The following is a 26,192-nucleotide window of genomic DNA, read 5'->3' on the forward strand; positions in this document are numbered from 1 at the left end:
GAGTCATTTTGCCTTTTGACCGATGTGATAAAATGTGAATATATGATTATATTTCTGTGATGTATTTTATCTGCATAATAGTGATATTTTATCTGCATCATTAGTCTAAGAGAAGAACGGGTGTGTGACAAACTGCATTTGTGAAGGGGTCGTAAAGATGGGCCAAAGGATGTTTACCCGAGGGGGTGTGACAGCCCAGAGGAGTTTGGGTAATGTTGACCCAAGGCTTGATCTCTAGGAAAAATACCAGCTGTAAAACAAGTGCCTTGATGTGAAGCTGACCAATGAGAAATGTGACCCGCCTATTCCAGAATATCTAATAAAACCAACCAGCATGGGAAAAAACGGGGTGAGACGCAGGAGGATCACGCAGGCTGCGTACAACAGCTTGCGTGACCAGTCCCGGCGTTTTCTCCCAAGCTTGCCATACAAATGTCTGATATTTCTGTGTCGTTTCATATTCTAAGTTGAATTGTGTTCTCGATGTGTTACGGAATAGCATCTGGTGTATTGTCTGATTCCATGACAACCGACATATTTTGTTTTTTAAATCTCAATCTGAAATGGCCTTCACTAAAAGAATCTCCTCTGTGAGTATCCAGCACCAGCACAAGCAGGTAACGCCATGCAGGCCAAGTTACAGGTCAGATCTAGGGAGAGGTGACCCCGCTCACAGTAAGAATGTTTTTTTTAACATTCAAAACACCTGTAAATGAATAAGTGCCAGAGAGAAATAAATATTAAGAGATAAGTATTATGTAACCAGAGATGAAAGAAAAATAAAGGAATTATGGAAATAAGAAAGAAAGAAAGCAAGAAAGGAAGAAAGAAAGAATAAAGAAAGAAAATATAGTAAGGACAAAATAAAGAAAAATAAATTGAGGAAGAAAGAAAGAAAGGAAGGAAGGAAGGAAGGAAGGAAGAAAAAGAAAGTAAGGAAGTAAGAAAGAAAGAAAGGAAGAAAAAGTAAAGAAAGAAAGAAAATATAGTAAGGACAAAAGAAAGAAAAATAAATTAAGGAAGAAAGAAAGAAAGAAATGAACAAAGAAAGAAAGAAAGAAAGTAAGAAGAAGAAGGGTGTCCAGCCTGTGGAGGAGACAAAACAAAGCAGGAAAGTACCGGTAAGTAAGAAATAAAAAAAGTAAGGAAGTGAGAAACTTTGAAAGCAAGAAGGCAAGAAAGTAAGAAAGTACATTTACAGATTAAGACAACAACAAATCACAAACAAAAATAAAATACAAACAGATTAAAACTACAAAAATGCCGTTTAAAAATTCTGCTCGTCTTCAAAATACATCTGTGTGCTAATCAAACACTTTCCTTCATATGTTTTTCATATTCATCTGGGGGAAAAAGGTCACAAATTTCAAGTCACTGTCAAGAACCCTTTAATAATTTACCCGTGCATCTGTATTCTCTGTCAACGTTGTTTTTTTTATGTTCAGAGAGCTCCTACTTTCACTGATGAATCACCGCTGATTTGGCCTAATGGACGCGCCGGCTTGTCAATGATGATGAGACGGTGAGCGTGAAACCATGAGCTGACCAGGTTGGTTTTGGCTCGCGCAGTCATTGATTTGCCTCGTCCAGCTGGAGCCTGCAACAGCCCATCTGGCGCGCCACTCCCACCTTCCACTGAGCCACACGAGCACCCACCCACACCCACTGGCAGCTGCCCAACTCGGCCTGGCGAGCTGGCAATGGTGCTGCTCCGGGCCGCGCCAATGCTACAACTCACACTCCTCCTCCAGTCGCTGCCATGAATGTGTCATTTAGGAGGAGGATAGTCTTTCACAAATACAGAGTACACGGGTTCAAGTCTGACATTGTGTTTGTTTGTTCATTTTTGTGTTAAATTCATTGTTTATCATGTAATTAGTGAAATGGCCATGTTGTTTTTCCTCTCTGTGAAAACCAGTGGCCAAAACGTACCAATAAATAAATAATAATAGTATCATTCTCAAATACACAGCTTCTGCTATACAACTGCTACACACCACTGACCCTGACACGCTCATACATCAGGGGAAAAGTGTCTTGCCCGATGATAGTATATTATATATATATATAAATTCCCTTCTCCGCGGGTGGTCTCTCGTCTCTTGTTCTAAGCTCGGGTCCTCCCCCAGAGGCCCCTGGGAGCTTGAGGGTTTTGTGCAGTATCTTTGCTGTTCCTGCCCTGCACTTTTCTGGACTGAGATGTCTGATTGTGGGTGTCAAAGTGCCCATGCACCCCACATCCTCTGCATGTCGCCCTCTGACTGGGGTTACTGGGGAAGTAGCATTCAAACAGAGCCTTGTTCCCGCATCACGCCCATTTCCACCTTTTATTAATATCAAAATGTAAATATAATGATTTATATTTTACATTGAGACTTTTAAAACACATTCTAAAATAAAGGTTGAAATATGGTGACTTCTAGAAAGAGAATATTAATGAAAAAAATAATTTAGAGTCTGTATAGTCCACATAACAATATAAAAATTCAGTCTGCTATTCACAATTAGTTGATTAGTTGTTAATCACATTAAAGAGAAAAAGGTTGAAGGTAGAGTTTATGAACTTACATTTAAAACCATTTTATGATAGCACATTTTATAATAAAGATCCAAATATTTTACTCTAAAAGTACCTTTTATGGTAATTAGAGACAATTTGGGGAGCTTGAGGGTCAAGAAAAAGTGGTCTGAGGGCAGAACTTGGCCTCTGAGGCATAGTTTGGACAAAGCTGATCAAATTTTTGGATTCAGTTCCAATAAAAGCATGCGCTCTTATTGGCACGATAAATAGGATGTCGATATTGGTGATCTGCCTTTCAATCCTGATACAACTTAAATGTTATTTTTTTCCCAACCCTACAAACAACATTTTGCCAACCAGAAAAAGCGTAGTAAAGGATGAATCTTTTACCATCCGTAGTGGAGCGTGACTGGCTCTTGAGGCGCAGTGAGGGTCTGAAGCGCGTGCGGTCGTTGAAGCTCCAGCTCTTCTGGACTTTGGCTGGACTGGTGCCCTCAGTCCCAGCGTCCGCCACCGGGGAGCGCCGGTCATTCACTAAAGACGTCTGCCGGTTCTTGATGCTCTGACCACGGGGACTGGCCATCCGCACACGGTCTTTGAAACTCAACTTTTGGCTGAATATGAGCAGGAAACAAAGAAGGAGAAACAAAAACAGGGTAAAGTATTGATACAGGATGAGTGACTTTTAATTTGATCTCCTCGCTTTTGTCTTTTGGGGGTTTAACAAGAGTCACATGACAACATGCACTGCAGCAGACCCTTAATCATGAACCAAGACAAACACAAACAAAACAAACAGAAGGTTAGAGAAAAATAGATCAAAATAACTCCAAGAGCAGCTGAACTAAATTCGACTTACTTATATGGACTAGATTATTTATTTTATTTGAATGAGATTGCAGATAAACAGCTTGGAATATGGAAATAAAATGAGCCTGTGGGAAAAGTGCAAAGTTCTAAAGTCAAAATATCTAGGTCCATAAGTAAGTGAATCGAAAATAGTCAAGATTCTAATTAAAAATTATATTAATATCCTAAATTCAAGTCAATTTAACTCATGTAGATATACTTTTGTTTGCAGTGTATGTATTTACAATTGTACTATGTAACTTTTCTGGTGGAGTGTTTGTCACCTGGCTCCACGTGGAATGTCCCACATGGCATTAACCATTTTTGTTTAATTTTACTCATAATATTGCACTAAATTAGGGTAAAAACGTGAAAAATTACATAAATATGTATAATTCTTACCATGTAAAATGATTTATTCACAAAAATAAGACATTTAAGTGTTATAGTCTCAAAATTATCACCGTAAAGACTTGGGCCGGTCCTGGTGCCACCTGCAGGCCGTCCCAGTGAAAAAAATCAGGACAAAAACAATAACATCTCCATGGAGACACGAAGCTGGCCAATAAACCTCCAGCAGAAATGTTACATAGTGCACCTTTAAGTGTTATTTTTCTAGTATTGTGTTGTCACTGAGCCTTTTAGAGACTTCTGATTGATAGTTCCACTGTTTGTGATCACAAGGGCAAACAGAGCAGGTGTCGCTATAGAATCACTCTCACATGGTTGGAATGACGATACACGGCGTCTTTAGATGTGAAAAGTGGTCGTCTCATTGTGGTGGATCAATACGACATGCAGAGAGAATGTTATTGGTTTATCGATGCAGCTGTGTGCCATTTTTCATGCAAAGGAACAATGCAATGTTCAAACAAGCATCGTTTTCTCACATGCAGAAAGCGTGAAGGTTATATGCCACAGGTAAATGTAAAATGTAATGAAATATGTGTGACATTACTATAGATAATGCAGAATATTTGTGTATGCAATGTGGCTAAAATATAGATATCACAGTTTTCATGAACGCCTGGTTTGCATTTTTATTAGCTTCATGATATATTTAAGAGGCAATAAAACTGTGATTCTTCTGAGAGCTCATACGTCACTGTGGTTGGCTTAATCCACCTGTCACTCAATCAGAAAGTAATGCTAACTGACCAATAGGAGGAGTGGGTGGGGGAAAGTAAATGAGTAAAAAGCTCTATTGTTTTATATATCTGTGTCATTGTGATGTAATTTTGAGAAACAAAAATGAGATCTAAAGCTTAGATAATAATAATAATAATAACAATAATAATAATAATGATGATAATAATAATAATAATAACTTTTATTTATATAGCGACCCAAAAACGCTGAAAATGAGCGATGAATTTGGATGTTCAAGGAATAAACTAAAAACCAGAATGAATAAATAATGAAAAACAAAAATGGCACACTAGGGGCTAGATAATTTGCCAAATGGAACACAAAATATAAGCGTCATTTTGTGAAAGCCATTTGCCAAATAGCTAATTGTACCTGAAACGCAGAAAAATGAGGAGCAGGCTGCTTTAAATGGCTGTGATTACAAAGGCAGCAGCATTTACGTTAAACGTCTCTGTTATGTGTGACTCACGATGTGGCTGTAACACGATACAGAAAAACCCATGATGTCTTCTTTCACTGCAGCGACTTAAAGGTGCACTAAGTAACTTCTCTGGTGGAGGGTTTGTCACCTGCTTGTCTCCATGCTATCGCTATGGCATTAAGTGATGCTCCCAGGACAAGTTTAAGGTCAGACCTGCTCATTTATGCTCTATTTTTGGAGTGCAGCTACCGTTACTGCATTTTCACTTCCAACCGTTTCTAATGTTAATAACCACTGGAGGGCGCTCAAAGTCCTGACGGAAATAAAAGAGCAAAAAGACAAAAAAATAAATAAAAACATGTCACAAGTCACTTTTTTGTATTGTTATTGTCCTTTAAATATGCTCTTGAGCGCCTTTACAAAAAAGAAAATGGCTTCATGTCACTCTGGCTTTTCCCACGTCAAGAACTGGCTTTTGGCTCCATCTACTGGCAGCAGAGGTAATGACATATGTGAGATAAACAAACGCTAGCTTTCATCAGACATGCTAATGCAGTCATGTAGTCTTAATGATCGGGATTTGAGGCAGAAAAACAAGTCTGGCAATGATTTATGGACTTAAAAACCGTGCAGAAGATCTCAGAGCCATGCCATAGGTAGAATATGACGTCACACATTGGGAATGGAGTGTTTTGTAAGGTCTTTCTAAACAGGATTCATCAATCTAGTTTGAATGAAGCTAAATGCAAGCTCAGGTATGTTTTTGATGAGGGAGCAAAGTTAGAACACGGTTAAGAGCTCAAAAAAGCACACATGTTCTTTAAAGTTGAGCTTCCACTGTTCCAACAACTACTGTTCCCAACGGTCAGCACATATTAGGCTCCATCCTTCAGAACAAATGATGAACAGATGAACACAGAGGACCAACAGAAGCCTTTAGGTATTTGAAACATAGAGCATAAATGAGTTGTTGAAATGCATGTTTTTTTTTAGCACTAAACGAAATTAAATAAATGTGAAATTGATACGTTTAATGCCATAATGTGGAGCAAAACCAATGAGAAAAGTTACATAGTGCACAATTAAAACTAAGATTTCACACATTTGTCTTTACTGAATCAGTCCTACAGGGTTAAAAAAGAAAATATCATCAGCCATCAGGCAAAAGTAGCGCAGTGCTCAAGCATAGATTACACTGAGGTTCATTGTATTAAAAGTCACAAAACTGGACTACAGGCTCCTGAGTGTCCCATGCACGAGAATTAGTCAGCATTCCCAAAGAAAAGGTCACGTAAGGCAGGGCTGGGTACCTATGTTTGCGAGTGGAACATCTTCTCAGTAGCTTCTGCTTATTATTATTAATGAGACTAAAAATCAAGGGGAGATAGAGATGTGGGATTATATAGTGAACACTGGACTTTTAGCTATGTAACTGGTGAAGCTGTGTTCCAAAGTAGTGTCATCATACAAGTATCACAAATAAATACATATAATACTGGTGCTGGCAACGTTCTATCAGAGGTCCACTAATAAACAAGCTAAACATCATATTTTGATTCCTCCAGTTAAAGATGGGGTGCTTCATTGATGCTTTTGGCCACTAGCACAGCTTTAGATCAGCTCTCACCCCAAAGTGTCGTATAGTGACTCACACGGCTCTTTCTCACAAGTTTGAAAAGATAAAATGTTTGATGGTCAGACACAACTGGAGGTCTGATTTCCCCTCACAAAGTTCTGCTTTTATGATACACTTTCTGGGGTGGAAACAGAATTGACTCATTAAGAGAAAGCAGTAAAACAGTTAAATCAAATGTCCATCAACTACAACTGGCAATGAAATATGAACACATTTAGATCCTTTAAAGCAGGCGTGTCCAAACTTTTTTCACCAAGGGCCGCATTTTGAAACTTATATGGGGCAGAGGGCCACAAACAACTTGACAATGTCGAATTTGTTGAATGACAAATGAATCATTCAAAATTTTGCATTTGACGTAATTGTGATGAGCCTCCACACCTTTAATTAGACCTAGAACATTAATATTTGGTTGGCATAACATCAATATGCCTGAATTTTCCCAATTTCACAGTAAAAAGTAAAAAAAATTGTTGTTTGGGCCGACATAGCAGGAAGCTGGAGGGCCAACAAAAATTGGTCTGAGGGCCGCATTTGGCCCCAGGGCCCTAGTTTGGACATGCCTGCTTTAAAGTGTAATCCTCATTCTTCAGCGAGTGTTCCATTGTAGAAAAATATTCACAATTGAATCTTTTTCTACAGAACAACATGACATAATATTTAACCATTTGTTGCAACAGTAAAAATGTCAAACCCGAATAACTATATCACGCAACCTTTTTACATTTAAACATGGCTAATATGTATGTATGTTGTAAATCAGCGTATTATGTATACATTTGAAATAAATGTCCTTAAAAATAGAACAATAGAATAAAAGATATAACCAATGTAATAATCTAACCAAATAACCAATGATCATTATTTGATTTTCTCTTTTCTGCAGGTAAAAAAAAAAACAGTTTTAGAAAGGCTTGTGAGACAGATGCTGTTGTGGTTTTGAGATTTACAAAAATAAATGAATTAATTGAAAATTAATTGAAGGAAAAAATCTAAATGATTTGCATTGCATGTTTGAATGGAAAAAGGAACTTAAGATATTTTTTAGGGTCAATATACATTTTTGAGTGTGTACTGGAAATATTTAGAGTGTGGAGCAAAAAGTCTGATATGCTGTTTATAAAATTGCCTTCTAAATTCTAATAAAAATAAACAGATACTTTGGAAATAATGTGCAAAGACAGATGGTAGGATCAGTCCGGTCTTAGTAATAGTTTGGGTAAAAAGCTTGACATTGTGAAAATACAAAACTGCAATTTTGAGATATAAAGATAATCTGGATGTTGCTGTTGTCGTGGACGACTGCCATTTGGACGTGACACTGTGGAGGCTCAGCTGAGCAAAATGAACATGTGCAGCGCCATTTACAAAAGCCTGCAATTTGGTGACTCACTTCACTTCATGTCGATATCCCTCTTTTAACTATGTGCATTTAGCCGGGCCATGGCAACAAGGGCCATAGAGACAAGAGCGGGCCGGGACCTTCAGACAGGCACCAGTGAGGGCTTTGACACCTCTTTTGTTTGTCTGTTTCATCATCACTGTGGACTACAACTGCTTTCAACACGGTGCTTTTTTCATGCACTTAATATTGAACTATAACATAAGAAAGTAACATAAGCCCCGCCTCTTCATAGTGATAAGCCCCGCCTCTTCTTAGTGACATTTCACGGTAACAAGCAATAGCTTGTCATTTACATGTTTTTAGTTTTTATGTGACACTTGGAGTCTGAATTCGTCAAATAATTATAACTAAGAACAGGGATGTGGGTGGAGATAGGGGGTCGGTGTAAACAGGAATTTTCTGATAACTCAGGACAGGACAAACATGCCGATACAACTTGGAGTGAGCTAATGTGGAAGATCACTGCAGTGACAAGGGTAAAGGCTCATTGAATCAGTCCCATTTCAAGTTAGTAAGGTTAAATTACACTTTTGTCCCCGTAGGACAATTTGTCCACTACATATAACCCATCCTTCAGTGCCTTGAGCTTGGTTTGGTCAAAACCACCTCAACTGGAGAATTTGACCAATTACAATTACTAAACGGCTTCAAGGCATTGCTGGGTGTTCTTTCCAACCGATAACAGCCAATAATGTAATCATTTTGGCCAATTTAAAATGTAATAATAAGCCCATAACGTAACAACCAACCAGTAATAATGGCTGATAATGAAATAAGATATTGGCTGGTTATTATGTTACCGCAAAGTAAATTGTGTAGGCCAGTGAGCTTTGGGTTCTCAAAAAAAATCTTTAATTAAGGCAGACTCTCAACACAAATCCACAGCATCACTTTTGCACCAAATCTGAACTGATTCTGCGACATAACTATTCACATAATATCCAGACATCTTATATATTGTCAGTGTAATGAATGGCAAGGTTTCTCCACTGTTTCATATAATATACACTTCTTCATGGAGTTATTCCCAAAGCACAATAATATATTTTGAATGATGAAATGTCCTCAAAATGTTGCCTAAACAGGAAGTTGAACCCCAAGAATAGAACCAAATTACACATAAAAAATAACCTGTGCCTGATGTAATTGTACTGTTCACTTTCTCTGGTTCCCTATCACCTCTGACACGTGGAAACACTATTGGACTGAACACCACAGCCCACTGTCTGCAGGAGAGAGTGCCCACATGTGGGAGTATTTCAAGTAGAGCTGCAGCGCGTTACATTGTGCTGCTTGAAAAGAGAAAAAGACCAGATTGATGATGCCACAAGTGAAAATACACAAATCAGACATGACATTTTAACCATTTACTAATATCCACCAAAGCCTACACTTATGCAACACAGTATATCATGTAGTAGAGAAAAGAGCTCTGTCGCTTTGGGTAAAACTGCCTTTGCACCCAGAGGAAGGCCAAGCTGGGTCATTGGGGCACAGGAGCCATGCTTTAATAAAGCATTTGTCATTTTCTAAACTGACAGTGCCTTGGATTTTTGTCTTTGGGAATATTCACAATATATTTAGTTACATTTTTAGCCACATAGACAGAAGTTTTCTCGTGTTAAGAAGCACCCTTTTCTCAAGCTGAGCACATGTTTTTTTGGTTATAAATAGTTTCTTAATAATTAATGATAGGCTTTATTGTGAATTGAGCCAAATGCTTATAGGCAGTACTTAAAAAAACTGCAAATCAAAGTAATTCTACCACAATAACCTCAAGAGCAAACATTGCATTGTGATACCTTAGATCATGTTTCAAGCCTCATTAAAGGTGAGACGCTATAGGAAAAACCATCATAGATTTATCTGTGTTACTTCGAATGATGTTTTCTTAAAATTGATTTTTTTCTCTTCTAGGAACATATAGATCACCCTTTAAATACGCCAAACTTCCCAGACTGTACTGCCAATTTTGAAATTCTTGGCAATTTCTTTGTATCTAATATGTCAACAAAATGACCCCCCAAAAATGTAAAGTGGTTTTATAATTCTTTCAAATTTAAATGTCCCAAATTTGTGCTATTTTGGCTGTTTTACACTTCAATTCCTTATTTCTAAATGAAAACATTACATGACTACAGGAGAAGTTTCATCTTGATATTTTTAAATTTAAGATGTTTTCCTATTTCCCTGTGTCAGTCACATCTGAAAGTCCAAGAGGGTTAGAGGACAAGTTGCTAACTACATCTATCAGGGTTAAAAAAAGAGCATAATCAGATATTGTATTTTCATATATTATGCTTAACTACAGTAAAACATAATATTATAAAATGATGCCTGATTTGGCTTTAACGCAGGCTGTCACAATAATAAAGTATTGTACTATTGTATTGTACTATAGAACATGTTTCAGAATAAACTATTAGCCCCGCCCACTTAGTCCTTTTGCTCTGGCTCTGATGTTAAACCATGACAGAGGAGGAACTGTCTGGGATGATCACGGGCTGCTCTGATTGGATAAAATGCTTTTACAATATTCTGCACTGAATGGAGTATAGGTGTTTTCCAGAAGTTGGGAACAGACCATTTAAATGATATATTAACATAGACACATACAATAGAATATGAATATAGTCACGTACCTCGTGGTTGACTCTCCCTGCTCCTTCCTTTGGTTGAAATATGGCACAAAAGAAAGAAAAAGAGTAAGTTACAAACATGCTTTTATTGTAATAACATGTGTGTGATTAATAGCCGCGCTGAAAGGACCAGACCTGGGCTTTGCATGACTGCGTTTCCATTTGGCCGACTGTGCTGAGATTGAAAAGGTCATTTTTGAAAACGATTTCTTGTAAAATCATTCATTTTTGTCAAGTGTAAAAAGAGACTGCCAATTATTTCTTGTATTTTTAAAAAAAAATAATTTTCCCGTCTTAGCAGTATTTCTGAAATGAAAAAGACTGTAACACTGAAAAAGGACTGTTGACATAGCGATTAACGTTTTAAAACACAATATTTTATCTTTTGAATGGAAAAAGTCCTCAAAATGTTGAATGTTTGAAGATGAGGATGCAATAATTTGACAGACATTCAAAAGTCAGATTATTATATATTAAAAAAACTTTCAAAAGTTTAACTATTTCATTTATTCTACTTGGCATTTTTGTATGAAATAAGCAACATATTTGTGTTGTAATTTTTTTTAATTACCTATTCAGATATAAAAAAATATTCTTTATTTTGTTATAGTCACCAAAATTTATATTTTTGACCGAATTAACTCTGCTTCATGTACAATAGGGATGACACAATAAACCATAATATAGTTTATTGTAATAAAAAGGTCAAAAACAATAGTTTGGGGCAGATTTAGCAAAATCTCCATTTCAGCATCAGCTTCAGAAAAAACATCTTCATCTAGTCTAGTTCTCATCTACATCCTGGTTGTTTGTCCCATTCTATAATAGTTATTAAACATGGAACTTATTCTTAATATTTAAATCATAATTGTTGATATCATTACATTTTTAGACGTCAGCCATTTTAATTATAGTGACATTCTCGTTGATTTCGATGGGTTTGATAATCCTGATTCCACATTTCCATATGGTTATAAATGCAAACAGCGGTCTGATCCTCGCAGTGGGAGAGTGTGTTTGTGCCTGAATGAAGCGACACGTAAAGCAATAAAGATGGTTACAAAGTTAGTGTAGCGAGCTCACTGCACACGTGCGGGTCAATGTGCTCAAACTAAACCAACATTTGCAATAACAGAAGCCAATGACTTATCGCGGTACTTTTATAGCTCCGACTGCATTTTGAGCATAACGTGGAATACTTCACCAATATTTCCAGGCTCTAATCTCGTTCATGTATTTTTCAAAAAGAGGAAATGCTGAACGGTAGCAGTTTAGGCGCTGCAAATTCAGAAAGTCCTGATTGGTCCATTGAGCTTGGCCTTGCTATTGCCGTCTTTAATATATTAGAGTCATAAAGAGCTGAGTCAGGACTGGAGGTGACACTACATGACCCACTGAGCACTCAACTGACTTTGGATGAATAGATCCTGACTTTATATAAAGAAGAAGAGATATTTTCTCATTACATTTCATCCGTAGTTTTAGCCCAGTGGTGCGGGTCCCTTAGGGGTGGACGAGCACTCATAGTCTCACATTCAGAGAGCGAGACAGTGCTTAAGACGTATGATTATTATTGTTATAGCTATATTACAGTACAGGATCTCAAGCTCAGTTTCAAGTCAATGTAGAGTAGAAGTCTTTAATTATTTGTGATGAATAATTTTATAATCCAATCAGAATCATTTTTAGACAAAAGACAACGTTTTTAATGATATTTCAGATGGTGGATATAATGGCATAAGCAAAGATAAGAGTATGTGTCACTGTTATGGACTTGGTGCAGTTTGTTCTGCTTCTGGATTTGTCGTGGATTAGACCGTGTTAAGTCCTGATTTATATCAGATTTAACTTGTATACGATAACAAAGGTACCCCGTGTACCCCGCCTAAGGCCCGAAGTCACTGGGATAGGCTCCAGTCACCCGCGACCCCGAAAGGGAACAAGCGGTAGAAAATGGATGGATGGATGATAACAAAGGTTTTAAAACAATTTGCAAAGGTTCTTGGCTCAGGAACGTTCTGTTGTACGCTGATGTATCATTACAATAACCTTTTACATATGATCAGATTACACCAGAGCCTGGAAATGATTAGTATTTCTGATTAAAATAACACAAAAAAGTGCATCGTAGTGATTCAATATTTAAAAATAGAAGGTCGAAGAACAGTGAGGAAAAGGAACTCATTGTAAAAGAAAGTAGTAAAGAAGTAGTAAAGAAGGCACAGGTGGCAGATTGCACTGCTGTGCTTGTACCTACTTTGTGGGGCTGCAGGTATGCAACGCCTTCAAGTGAGGCTTCCAGGTCGCAATGGAAACTGAGTTCTCATCAGCCGCATAACTACGCCACACACACTGCATGCAGAGTCCACCAAACCAGGAGAGAAGAGGAAACCAAATCAATTTCAACTCAAAATCCAGACATGAAAGAGAGAAGTCTGTTAAGCACAAGGAGGATAACGCATTAAAGGGGTCGATTAGTGGCAGGCATCTCAGGGCGGCTCGGCGGGCAGTGCCACATGCCTTTGCACTGGCAGCAGGCTCGCGTAGTGTCGCCACGTGGCATCCAGGTACGGCCTGTGTCTGCCGTCTGTGGAGTAATAACGCCACGCAGTCTGGGCCAACGCGCCAGGGAGAGAATCAGAGAGAGAAAACCACGTGTTCAGGTGAATGTTGAGGCAATATAAGTGTTTGTTTCAGTAAGTCAATTAAGCTATGAGAATATACACTCTGGTATTTAATGCAGCAGAACATTAAACGTGCACAATCTATGTTTTCTAGGGAGATGCTACCTGCTTATCTCCATGGAGATGTTACTGCTTTACCTTACTGCATTATACAGTATATATTGCATTTATTCAATTACCGGTGTCTTTATTGTTCCAAAACACCTTGAAAAACACATTCTTACTGAGAGCACAGGGTCATGTCTCCTCAGATTCCACCTGCTTAACTCTACACATTTAGATACATTTAATGCCATACTCTGGAACTTTCTACTCTACGCATTAAGGTAGCGTCACCTTCACCGGGAAAGTTACACAGTGCCCTCTTAATGTTTGTATTGTTATTGGCTTGAGAACCTTTGTTTTGGCCTCTCATGTTTCTCTCTGCCATTTCTGCATATGACAGACAGTTATTCTATTCTATTAAATATATATATATATATATATATATATATATATATATATATATATATATATATATATATATATATATATATGTGTGTGTGTGTATCTACTGAAAGTATACACATTACTTTATAACTGTGAGGCCATCCCAGGATTAGTATTAGAATTCCATCTGGGAATTACTATGACATTTCCTCGACATGCTAATGCAGCCACGTAGCTGTAATGAACATGAGTTGAAGTGGGGAGGGGTTATTAAATAAGACTAGTCAAATAAGCGTAAATAAAGCTAAATGCAACTCCAGGTATATTTATGCTGAAATACATAGTACATATGTAAGATATAACAGATTGAAATGACAAGTTTTATGTTTATTTTTATGAACTAACACAGTAAAAATGAGAATACAATTGGAGTTTCTAGTGTGTTGAGTGGGATGTTCCTGGTCATCAATGTCTTCCAAAAATAGTCCCAGAGGCAGATGGTGATGGATGTGGACAAGGGCTTGTGTGATGATAAGATGATGAAAACTGTCAAATTACAGCCTGCATTGAAGTTTGAAACATAGAGGGCTGCATATCAGACAGGTTGTCAAAATGTTCTAATCGACCAGCTCCACTAAATGTCCCAATTTTTTGTGAGTGAGACAGAAGGGACAGGGCTGTGTTTAGTCGTATAAAACAGGCTTTCGCTGGAACAAAATAAAAGCGAGATCCTGATCCTAAAATGTGAGCTGACAGAGAGAACAGGTGGAACACAGAATAATAAGGAAAACATACAACTCGATGTGTCAGCAGTCAATACATATTCCTAAAAGCAGTTTACATGTTGGAGTTTTCACCTGAATGAGGTAGGCGGCGGGGTTCCTCCTCTTCTCAAAGTGTTTCTGCCGGTGCTGCTCCTGGACTTTCAGGGCAAAACCTGAGCCCAGAATGCCCTGAACATGAAAGAATGACAACAATGAGCTTTGACTTGGTATCAACGATAAGACAGAGCAGCAGCTATAGCTCAGAAATGTAGTGAGTTCATAAATGTGCAGTTTTAGATTTCACTTTTGCATAATCAAAACATTTTAAAACAATCAAGGCAAACAGTGATTGACCAATAAAATCTAAAATGGTCGTGGGTCACAACTATATTCAAATTGTTCTGAAATATAACCAAATAATAATGTTGTTTTTAGTGACCTCTACAGGCCGCTGAGCAGTACTGCGCGGGAAGCTTGGCTCTTCTTCTCCCAGTGCCAAGTTTTAACAAGTGATTTAAAAACGACAAGTCTTTATTTGTAGCTAAGGCTCTGTTCACGTTTCCAATGATTAGACGTTAGTTAGAAATACACGGCAGTCATTTAACAACGGAGCAATAATTTGTGTTAATGAATTAGTCGGTGAAGTGAAACTATTTAATCCATTCAGCACTCTACACAGGAATGGGAGTTTAGCACAGTAGGATAGGTAATTGCCCTTCACGTGCCCTTCATGATAGCTTGTTTTTCACTTTTTTTTGCAACTGTTTTGAACATACTATACATCTATAAACCAAAAGCTTTATTTTATTAACCTTGTTTTATGTGAAGCCCTTTGGTCAGCTGAAGTTGTATTAAGTGTGCTACATAAATAAACTTGGAATTATTTAAAAAAAAGTAGTTTGTGGCTGAAAATGTGGTAAATTACATGCAACAATTGTACGTACGGTAATTATCCACCATTAACCACTAATAAAACCTTTTCATATAAAATCTGGTTGTATACTGCCTTTAATTGAGGTTATTACTATTTATCAAATTGTTAATAATACTTACATTGTGATTGAGAATATAATAAATGTATAAACCAAAAGATGTATTTAAAAACTAGTTGTCGATGCAGTTTAAGAGAGACTTACCGCTGGCAAAGCAAAGAAGGAGATTCCCAGGAGAGCAAAGCCTGCAGACAACATCCGTCCTGTCCACGTCTTTGGGGTCTTGTCTCCGTAACCAATGGTCGTCAGGGTGATCTGAAAAACAAGTTCAATCATCTTAAGAGGTAAAGGTACAACTTTATTTTCTTTTATTCAGTGATAAGTGCACCATATAATCCTGTGCTGCTGTTTAAGTTCATAAAAGCTAATACTCAAAGCAAATGACACTACAATGACCAGACCATCATAAAAGATCTGTTCAAACATCATTCACATCCAGTCCTCTCTGCAGCATGAAAAATCATCTTTCAAATCCATCAAACCAGCCCAGGGACCCGCTTCTTGAGTTCATGGTCAGGAATACTAAGATCAAGTTTTAGTCTCCAGCAATAGTTTTATAGATAAATCGTTTGAAGAGCAATTCCGCACAAACTTTTGTTACATAATGCCCTTGTATCTTAAAATGTGGCTGCACTAAAACACTGTATTACTCAACAAAATTCTGGTCTAGAAACAGGTTTTCACGGTTCCAGGATAATTGAAAATGTCGATTACGTGTGAGTCATACGATGCGTTTGTGGCTCTGAGGTGAACCACACTGGTGCCTTCTCAGACGTCTAATGCACGACTGTGGTGGGTTTACTCTTTGTCTATAAAGTCATAACAGTTCATCTTTTCAGCACCATTTTCAGAACACATGATCGTATTGAGGTAAGAACTTTCTCATAAAGCAAGAATTAGAGAGCTAAAGCTACTCGTGCACATCGATTGAGTTCAAATCATTACTGATGAACACTTCAAAGTTAAACTGTAGAGATACTACTGATAATTTTTCAGTCATGATTTGTGTAGAACTGTCACTCATAATTATTTTAGTAGTTGACCAGTCAACGATTATTCCTATTGTACATTGAGGCAATACATTTGAATGAAATAAAGGCTGAAATATTGTGACTGAAGTCATCTAGATGGGGAAGATTTACAAATAAAAAGTATTATTGAGGATTACTATTTCTTTATGACATTTTAATTTAATGATGCTACTATTTTTGTGATAAAACCTCTTTCCGTATGTGTTTTAAAATCTGTAAAGTCCAGATAATGATTATTAAATTATGACTAGTGTTGATTAATCGTTGCAGTTTTGTGATTCCAGTTCAAAATCCATCCATCCATTTTCTACCGCTTGTTCCCTTTCGGGGTCGCGGGTGACTGGAGCCTATCCCAGTGACTTCGGGCCTTAGGCGGGGTACATCCTGGACAGTGGCCAACTCGTCACAGGGCCAACACAGAGACATAGACATTACAGACAGTTCACGCTCACATTCATTCACTAGGGCCAATTTAGAGTCACCAATCTTACCTAACACATGCATGTCTTTGGACGGTGGGAGGAAGCCGGAGAACCCGGAGAGAACCCACGGTAACACGGGGAGAACATGCAGACTCCACCCAGAGAGATCATGTGATGTTGGTCTGGTCCGGGAATCGAACCCATGATCTCCTTCTTGGGAGGCAAGAGCGCTAACCGCCTTTGCCACCGTGCACCCCAGTTCAAAATCCACTGTAGAGAATTCAAATTTCTTTGCTACAGGTTTTGAGGGGGAAGAACAAGCATCTACATAATTCAGAACTACATTTAGGAAAGGATTCTTTTATCATCTTAATTAAAATGTGGTAAGTTACAACAGACAATATGCAGTTTTAAAGCTATATGTTGTCCCTCAAAATCCCATGGAAATTGAGCTTTTGCCACTTCTTTTTACTTCCACAAAACCACTAAAGCTGAACTGGACAATACAAAGGCTTGTTTTGATTCGGTTCTATTTGTTTGTCTGTGGTTTTGGGCCACATTTGGCTCATCTCCTCATTCAGCCCTTTTATGTGAAGCTCGACAAAGGAAAGCCATTAGCGCCATTATGATTTATGATCCCATATGAAAATGGTTGTTAATGCATTGGAGCCACATATGAACAATGTTTGAGGAACATCATTTGATACAATACACGCAGGAACTGCAGGATTATATTACTAATTCACCGAGATGAAACGGATTAAATCAGACAAAAGGCAAAAACAAGTTCAAATCACATGTCGGAGGTGAAAAATAGGTAAACTTGCGAACAAAACAAGAACAAAACCCGATCTAGACCAAAGCTGCTTTACTAAAAACACAAACAAGTGAAAACCAGGCATATAAGTACAACTAAACCACAGGGATAAAACTTACAGGTTAGAAACAGGACTAAAACTGGTCTGAACCAGGTTTAATCCAGGTAGAGCGGGTCAATCAATCCCCCGTTTATTCCTTACAAGTTCAGAACACTAAACCAAGGTCAGAACACGATCTCAGTGAAGTTAAAGCCAACACACGATCTGAACCAGGCGCTGACAGGTGTTTTTGGCCGAGTGAACTCACCGTGCCCCACCACAGAGCATCAGCGTAGGTCGCAAACTCTTTGTTGAACTTGTTCTCCACCAGATAGACCAGAAAGGAGGAAAAGATGAGAACCAGGAACCCAATGTACCAGGCGGTCACCAACTCCTGCGAAAAGAGAGTATTTATTACAGCAAGATGAAGATTAACCTATACCCACACCAAAGCACTTAAAACCCAGTATTAAAACATGGTCGAATGATTTAATACTGTCAGTCCAGCAGTTTTTACAGTAGAGCATCAGCTTTTTGCAGAAACTCTAATGCCAAATGGACAATAGCTGAAGCGTGAAAGGCTTTGGAGGTCAACAGCAACAACAAAAGATAAGCTACAACGCTATTGGATGCAATTTTCACTGCACTGACAATAATAGTCCCATGTATTTTATATTTAGTTTTATTCATCTTTTAAAATATGTAAATATGTATCTATTTTCTGTAGAAGACAACTGGATGAAATAACATGTAGCATAAAGACTATAATAATACATATATTCCAGATTACATATAGTACATTATAGAGATAAATTCTAATTAAATGGCGTTGTGGTCTGTGGGATCAATACAGTTTATCAATCATTGTTTCACGTAAGATTTTCATTTTCTTTTGGCTAAATTTCTTTGATTAGTGTCTTTAACGAATTACTGGATTTAAGAATGTATTTATTTTGGTCATAATTATATGTTTCTGGTTAAAAAATGACTTAACATACATTTTAAACATAAGCTGTGGAAAATAGGGCTGCAACAGGTTTATTGAATAATCACATCTATTTTATTTGTGTATTTGTGTTATTTCTTTGATATTTAAATACTGAAGATAATACTAAACTAATCAACAGATTGAATAATCATTTACTGGTCTATTGACTACAAAATATGCCATGTGCTGCTGAGAAAAAGGATTTATACCTCAGACAGCAGTTATAGCATGAACCCTCCTAAACAATTAATCCATTCATCTAAAGAATCAGAGCTTTATTAATTTATTTGAAAATATATATAATTAGTTGCAGCCCTAAAGGAGAGTGACTTTAACGTTTCTAGGTGTGTTTTTGGTGAATGAACAATGTTATAACACGGTTAGAAGCTCAAGAAAGTCAATTTTGCATAATACGTGTCTCTTAAATCTGACATTCTTGCTTCTAAAACCTCATCGCCGCGAGAAAGTGTTTGTGCGGCTGTGATTGGTCCTGATGCTGCACCTTGCTGTGAGCGTAGACCACAGAGCCCAGCAGTTTCCAGGTGCCTCCTCGTCGGTCCATCCGCACCATCCTCAGGATCTGCAGGAAACGCAGGCTCCTCAGCACAGACGTGGCAAAGATGTTGCCCTGGCTCCCCGCCGAGACCACCGCCACGGACGCGATCAACACGATGATGTCTGCAGAGAAAAGAGGTCACATGCAAAAACAGACAGCTCCATTTTCAAAGATCGTCAAAAAGTTGTTTTATTTTCAATTACCAACGTCTACCGGTTTATCAATGAAAATGATGCCATGGATTTCATCAAGGAGGAAATAGTATTATGACTGCATTAAAATACATTTAGCTTTTGAAAATGTTGCGTTACAAAGAGTTATATCTAAGCTTTTGATTGGTTTGTAAATAGTACTTTTTGGCAATGAACTTTTAGTTACGTAATAGATTTATTGAGGCGGGTTGGCCAATCAATTCCCGGACACGAAACTAAAACTAAACTAAGTAAACTAGATACTCATTTGAACAAAAATACATTAAAAAAAAAAATCATACAAATCGGACAAAATTGACATTTCCTTAATAGATTTAGAATGTCTTTATCACAACTCAACATAATGTAAGAAGCAATTTGTGTCAAAATGACATTCTAACGTCTACAACATGTTTTAATATCATAGTGGCATTGAAATTGGGATTGAGACTCCCAGGGGTCAGTTTCTGATTGTTCCATTGTTTTATTCTCTAACCTTCAGTTGGTTGAATCGACAATTCTGGAGCACCCACCGAGGCAACTGCTGCTGTGATTTTGGGTGTTACAAAAAATAAATGGAGTCATTCAAGTTGCACTTCTTTCAATTTGCAGTATATCTTGAGTTTGACATGTTTGTTTTATGATACTGCCTTAAGCAACTTTTTAAATTAAATAATTGTATGCCTTTATCTCATAGTGTATGTGCATTGGCGTTTTATTTGGATATGTTATTTGTTTGTTTGTTTGTTTGTGTGCACCCATGAAAAAGAGAGTTTTTCTCATTGGGTTTTCCCTGCATAAATAAAGCACTACAGAAGACTATACTTGTTATATTTCATTCCTCATAATAATTCATATAAATCATTTCATCATTTTATCTTGAGTAGTTATAATATGAAGTGAAGGTAAGAAACTGTAGAACAGCTTATTTGCTTGACCACTTTGATCAAAATCTTATTGATGTGGCATTATTTAGTAGAAAAGTCAAATCTGCAACAATAATATATCATGTTTGTGCAGAGAGTAGAGTAGATATGATGTGAATTATACAGATTGTAATATAACTGAACTGAACCTCCGGGGATGTCATTCTTTTGTATTGATTGCGCAGAGCTCTGAGGTAAGAACGTTTAGCTTTTGTCCTCGCTGTCGTGACTCTCGACCCTCGCTGTGAAAAATAAGGCTCTATACAAAACGCAGGAGACATGAAGAGCTCAGGCACAAGCTGATCCGACACTGAACTGTCTGTGTGCTTTGTGTGCGAGAAAGACACCGTGAAAATGACATTCAAGCTAAATGTGAAAATAGACAAAGTTGACAGGCTTTGGACAAATTGGTACATTTACGCCGGACTACATGAAAAGGACTATATTCAATGTTTGCATATCTCGCTGTGTCTTGTTCTGTGTTCTGTGTTATATGTACCATCTCACGACCCTGACCTGTCGACCCGGATGCTCCTCATCTGCCTGGATGAGCTCTCCCTGTACTAGATGAACCACCCTCTCTCCTGAGTGATTCTGGCTCCACAGTCTCTAACAGTCCTGGACCATCTGCAGCCTGTCCGTCAGTGGAGTAGGGTGTCTCCTTCACGGTGGTTCTGCCGGAGGGTTCTACTTTTTCACAACAGGTTTTTTGTAGTTTTTTCTCGCTGAGAAGATTGGTCTAAGGACAGGGGATTCTGGGACAGTTTTCCATTTGCTAAATCCCTGTGAACCTTGTTTAATCTGCTTCTGATTGCTTCATAGTTTGATTCTCTAACCATCTGTTGCTTAAATCAACAACTCTGGAACGCTGTTGTGATTTTGGGCTTTATAAAAATGCATTGAATTCAACTGAATTGAAAATGTAAAAAGAAAAAAAAATAGAGAAAGATACTGTGAGTGCAGCAAAGCAAAAAGTCTTGTCATAATAGTCATTCAGTATGTCAAAATACTATGCATCAATTTGGAATATTAACTATGTATTTGCATTAGTGTTGTCAAAAGTATTGAAAAATGGATGTTCATAGATACTAAAACTACCACAAACTAGATCATAATTTGAACGTCGATGCAAAAAAATGAACAGGACAAAATGTGACCTTCCCTGAACAATTTTAAATGATGATCTTGAACTTGATCAGATTTAATATAAGATGACATGGAAGTAATATAAAGAGTGAGTAAAACCAGATCATTGAGTGTCGAGTCCACTAACCCGAAAGTGCATAGTATACTACTGTTGTGTCCCTGGGCAAGACACTTCTGCTTTGTCTGTATGAATACTCTGTGAGTAGATACATAATGGATAGCACTTCCAGAATGGAGGCAAAATTCAGTAAACTAAGTCAAAAATAAAAACACATTTGAATTTCCAGGGTAGAAATGTTAGTTAGTTTGTTTTTTAACAAAAACATTTATTTGAACTTTACAAAACGTATAATTTGTTGTAAAGTATGGAATATATCTGTAGATACAATGAAAAATGATTGTGGAATCAATAAGCATTTGTACAGTAAAACATGAAACTCTGAATTTATGTGTATCATAATCTCCTATTAATCAAACACATTATGTAAAACACAATAGTAAATGTGGTTTAACTAGACTCTGCTTTCCCTCACATTGAACAAAACCACCTTGATGTTTCATATTTTGTTTTTAATCCCAGTTAATCCACTGAAATCACTTCACTTTATCCTTTATTCTGTAATTTAGAATATTTTTGCTCACACAAACTCAAGGTCTATGAAGCCATAGTGAAGAATAACTACAGTGTTGATATTATATTCTCACATGAGGTTTGAACTTTATCAGTGGTTCACCATTTCACCCCCAAGGACCAAATAAGAAGAAATAGGATGTGATTGAGATGAAAGCAGCCGATTCTCTGTGTGAACTACAGAAAATTGCCTGTAGAGTTGGGAATGCAGTGGTGATACGTTTGACTTTGGTTTTGGTTTGCTTCGTCTGCACCAGGCACTGACTCCTGAGTCACCTGAAGCTGAATCCCTTGTTTGTGTTATTTATCACAGCTCTCTACCCCATATTGTCATCCAGGTTTTCAACAGAAAGTGCTGACCCAGGCGTGGCATTTTGGCCCTGGCTATAAACCACACAAACTCATTGGCGTTTGAAGAAGGGAAAAGGCAGGAAGAGAGAGATAACAGCGGGAGACAAACCATGAAAAATACATGAATGTGTGTGTAGGTTGAAAGTGGGGTCCAGCTGGGCAACCATTCATTCCCTTTGAAGGTGCTTACTGTAGATCAGGGGCCAGGAGTCGTACGCTTGAACCCAGGATAAATGCAGAAAATCCAACTAAATAATAGAATAATATTTTGTAAATGTTGAATTTAAAAAGTGTAGTATTACTACTAGTCCAAATACTGTAGTGTTGTTCATGTCCTCACACAAGAAAGAGGGCGACATTCAAAGTTGATATCGATTAAAGAATTAGAGTGTGGTTATGTTTATTTATCATATTCTAAGCGTTATGTGGGGCACCAGCCAATTTAGCAAATTACCATTTCTCAAGTGAAATGTCTCAATTAATAAAACAATTTAATGAATAGTTAGTTAATCTGAAAGCATATGAACAGAATATACCATATAAATAGCAGATAAAGTGTATTATATTATTACATAATAATATGTGTGTGAAGCAAGAGATCAAGCAAGAGTTCATGTGGCTTCAAATAAAGTATGGAACATCCAAGATCAAAATAATGTTTTTGTTCTTGAAATGGACTTTACCATGGATTATTGTTATTATTAAGAGGATCAATGTCTTGGATTAAAAGAGGAAACTTGTGATTTATCTTGACTACAATCAAAACACTTTAAAACACAGGTTGGTCCATAATATCAATGATTCCCTCTTATCTAACTTCAAGGTTGAATGGACAATTTTTTTGGCATAAATCTGAGTCTTATTTTCTCGTGGCGTGGACTGCTGATTAGTCCTGCCACGTATCAATCATAAAACGCACCTACCGCTCACCTGCAGCCGCGTGTGGCTCGTCCCACATTACCGCGTGTCTAAGCGCATGGATCTATCATAATATAGTTCCCTCAGTGTACGGGACAAAATGAAGACGGAGAAAGACATTTTGAGCTGACTCAGAAGAAGACGGAAATCTACGGGAGACGAGAGATGCGATGCGATCCATTGCGCTAATAAACAAACGCACGTGTGTGTTGTATCAGTCCGCACGGGGGAGTGCGCATGCGCACTTCCGCCTGAGTTTGCAAATCGCCGAAAAATCGTCCATACCTCCTTTAAGTCAAGTGAGAGCAGCACTCTGTATGTCTGAGTGCAGAAGAGGTCAAATGCACATAAGAGGAATATAGTTATTGTTGATTATGTTGTTGTTCCATAGTGGTAAGAACTTTCAAAAGTGAGAAAGCAAATACAACTTACGCTGTTTCAAACAAATCAAGGTCAAGCTTTATCTTTACAGCAATTCCACTGCCCAAAGTGCAGTACATATTCAAAAGGAAAATGGTCAAAATCACTTTTTTATTGAAATGTGTTACATAACGTGGTTTTAAAGTGGCAAGGCCAAGCACTTTTGTCCTTTCAGCCACAATAGTCTCTCTGTGTCTTTGAGCATCTGTGTAGTAAAATTAAACATTCTGGGAAGCATCAGGGTCAATGTGTACTCCAAACGCACAAATGCTAAATTACTTTAAAATAAAATACAAAGTTAATAGGACTTTTATAAGTATTCCGCCAGGGCATTATTGGTTAATTACAAGTCCTCATTTTTAGTGATTTTTTTGTAAATTTTTTAGTTATAATTTATATAGTGTCAATCAGCCGCTCCAGACACCAGCTTTACTCATTCATATATTTAACAAAGAAAACTTAGACAGGATTTAAAATCTGATTTCCTCGGTGCAAATCTTCTACTTATAATTAGGGTAAAACAGACTGTAATGTAAAATCAGAATATAAAACTATAGAGTCTCAGCTTCACAAAGGCTCCAGCCAAAGTGTTCAGGAACAGCTTCAGCTTTAATTGGGGCTCATTGTTTTTAGGCATTTTAGGAAAAAGAGACCCTAAGCGTAAGTAAACAGCGAGTGAAGACGCTGTTGCTCGATGTGGCAAGACAAAGGAGAGCTGGGTATGTGGAGAAAGGGTGAGTCGGAAAAAAGAGGAGCTGAAGATGTGGCTTTCTTCAGAAGAGACTAAAACGGATTCTTTTGTAGATAATGCCATAGAGCGGTGGTTTTCAAACTGCAGCACTGCACTTTTTCTGTCAGACTCAATATGTCCACATTTTTGTCCTCCTTGGGTATGGTTTCAGAATAATAAGAGATTAGGGCCATAGGAAATAGTGACTAACCATTTAAAACAAAATATGATATTATCTTTTGAATTGGGAAAGGCCCTAAAAATTTGCATGAAAACGGAAACTAAAACCAATGAAAAGACCCTTTTATAGTTTGTGAACTCTGGAATGGAGGCAAAAGTAAAGTGGAGGTACAATGTAATTACACTGGAGAAATGAACATTAACTTCAGAATATGACAAAATATGACAAAACAAGGTGGTTTTGTCAAGTGAAAACTACTGATATCAGAGCAGGTTAAAGACATTTACATTGTATTTTACGCTGTTTGTTAATTTAATAGGACATAATGATGATGGCATTTTTGATGAAGGTACAATTGTGACTTTTAGGTTTACTGGACAAATACTCACAGTGTGACCACAAAATAGTTTTTTGTTTTATCTGAAGATATTTTATATACTTACAACAAATTATAACATTTTGAGGCTAGAAAATTGTATTTTTTCCATACTTCAAAAAGTAAACAAACTGACATTTCTTTGCTTACATTTCTCAAAATTCTTAAATTTTGTTAGAAAGCCTCAAAAAAAGTATAATTTCAACCTGATGTCAAAGACTTTGGACTAATTGGGACAGATGTACAGGACTAAACATATACGACTGGATATTTTATGTAAATTATATGTTCCCTCTTTTTTATGATTTACTTCATTTTGCCTTCAATTGCCTCCACGCTGACATTTTGAACATTCTGATGACGCAGCATTTACAGGGTTTAGATCATGCTTACTATATTCAAGTAACTACGCCACACATTAGGTAAGGCCAGAGTGCTGAGGGATGGACTCAATTACCCAAAATCCAATATACCGTATTTTCCGGACTATAAGTCGCAACTTTTTTCACAGTTTTGGCCGGGGCGCGACTTATACTTATATTTATACATAGGGCTTAGTTATTTTGTTACTTGGTTTACGGATCCGCCGCACTTAGATTATTGATTTCTACAATATAAATAAAATAAATCATTATCATTAACAAGGAAGAAAAAATCTTTTGAAATTGAAATTATATTTATATTTCACCCGCTTGTTCAATATATTTTATTTAAAAATCCGTAAACCAAGTCATAAAATAACTGCGGCCTTATATACTTATACTCCGGAGTGACTTATATGTTATTAGGCCCGAGCGCCACAAGCTGGCGAGAGGCCTATTAATCTCGTAAAGGCCGTGCAAAGCACGGCTGCGAAAGTGCGCACGTAGTGCGCACGAAATCGAGCGCGAAGCGCTCGCCCACTTACAAACACTCACTAACGCACTCCTTCACTCATGCACGCCCCGTGCATACTAATTAGTAGTAGGAAAATGGAACA

General features: G+C 37.4%; 1 protein-coding gene across 4 annotated transcripts in view; it reads right to left on the bottom strand.

Moving 5' to 3' along the window:
* Positions 1-26,192, bottom strand: part of LOC140378104 (potassium voltage-gated channel subfamily KQT member 5-like) — a 178,154-nt gene that overhangs the window by 9,884 nt on the left and 142,078 nt on the right. For 2 of the 4 annotated variants that reach the window (XM_072463776.1, XM_072463775.1), the window contains exons 4-11: positions 19,290-19,465; positions 18,068-18,193; positions 15,634-15,744; positions 14,591-14,686; positions 12,878-12,972; positions 10,624-10,650; positions 6,251-6,307; positions 2,912-3,135 (exon numbers count right to left, since the gene is read on the bottom strand). In XM_072463776.1, the coding sequence (XP_072319877.1) occupies positions 2,912-3,135; positions 6,251-6,307; positions 10,624-10,650; positions 12,878-12,972; positions 14,591-14,686; positions 15,634-15,744; positions 18,068-18,193; positions 19,290-19,465 (912 nt within the window). The remainder of the gene's footprint in view (positions 1-2,911; positions 3,136-6,250; positions 6,308-10,623; positions 10,651-12,877; positions 12,973-14,590; positions 14,687-15,633; positions 15,745-18,067; positions 18,194-19,289; positions 19,466-26,192) is intronic. The other 2 variants (XM_072463778.1, XM_072463777.1) reach the window with 1 other exon arrangement.

Source organism: Eucyclogobius newberryi, unplaced genomic scaffold (assembly GCF_026437365.1).
Source record: "Eucyclogobius newberryi isolate DKJ021-1_F unplaced genomic scaffold, fEucNew1.0.hap1 SCAF_4, whole genome shotgun sequence".
Lineage (NCBI taxonomy): Eukaryota > Metazoa > Chordata > Actinopteri > Gobiiformes > Gobiidae > Eucyclogobius > Eucyclogobius newberryi.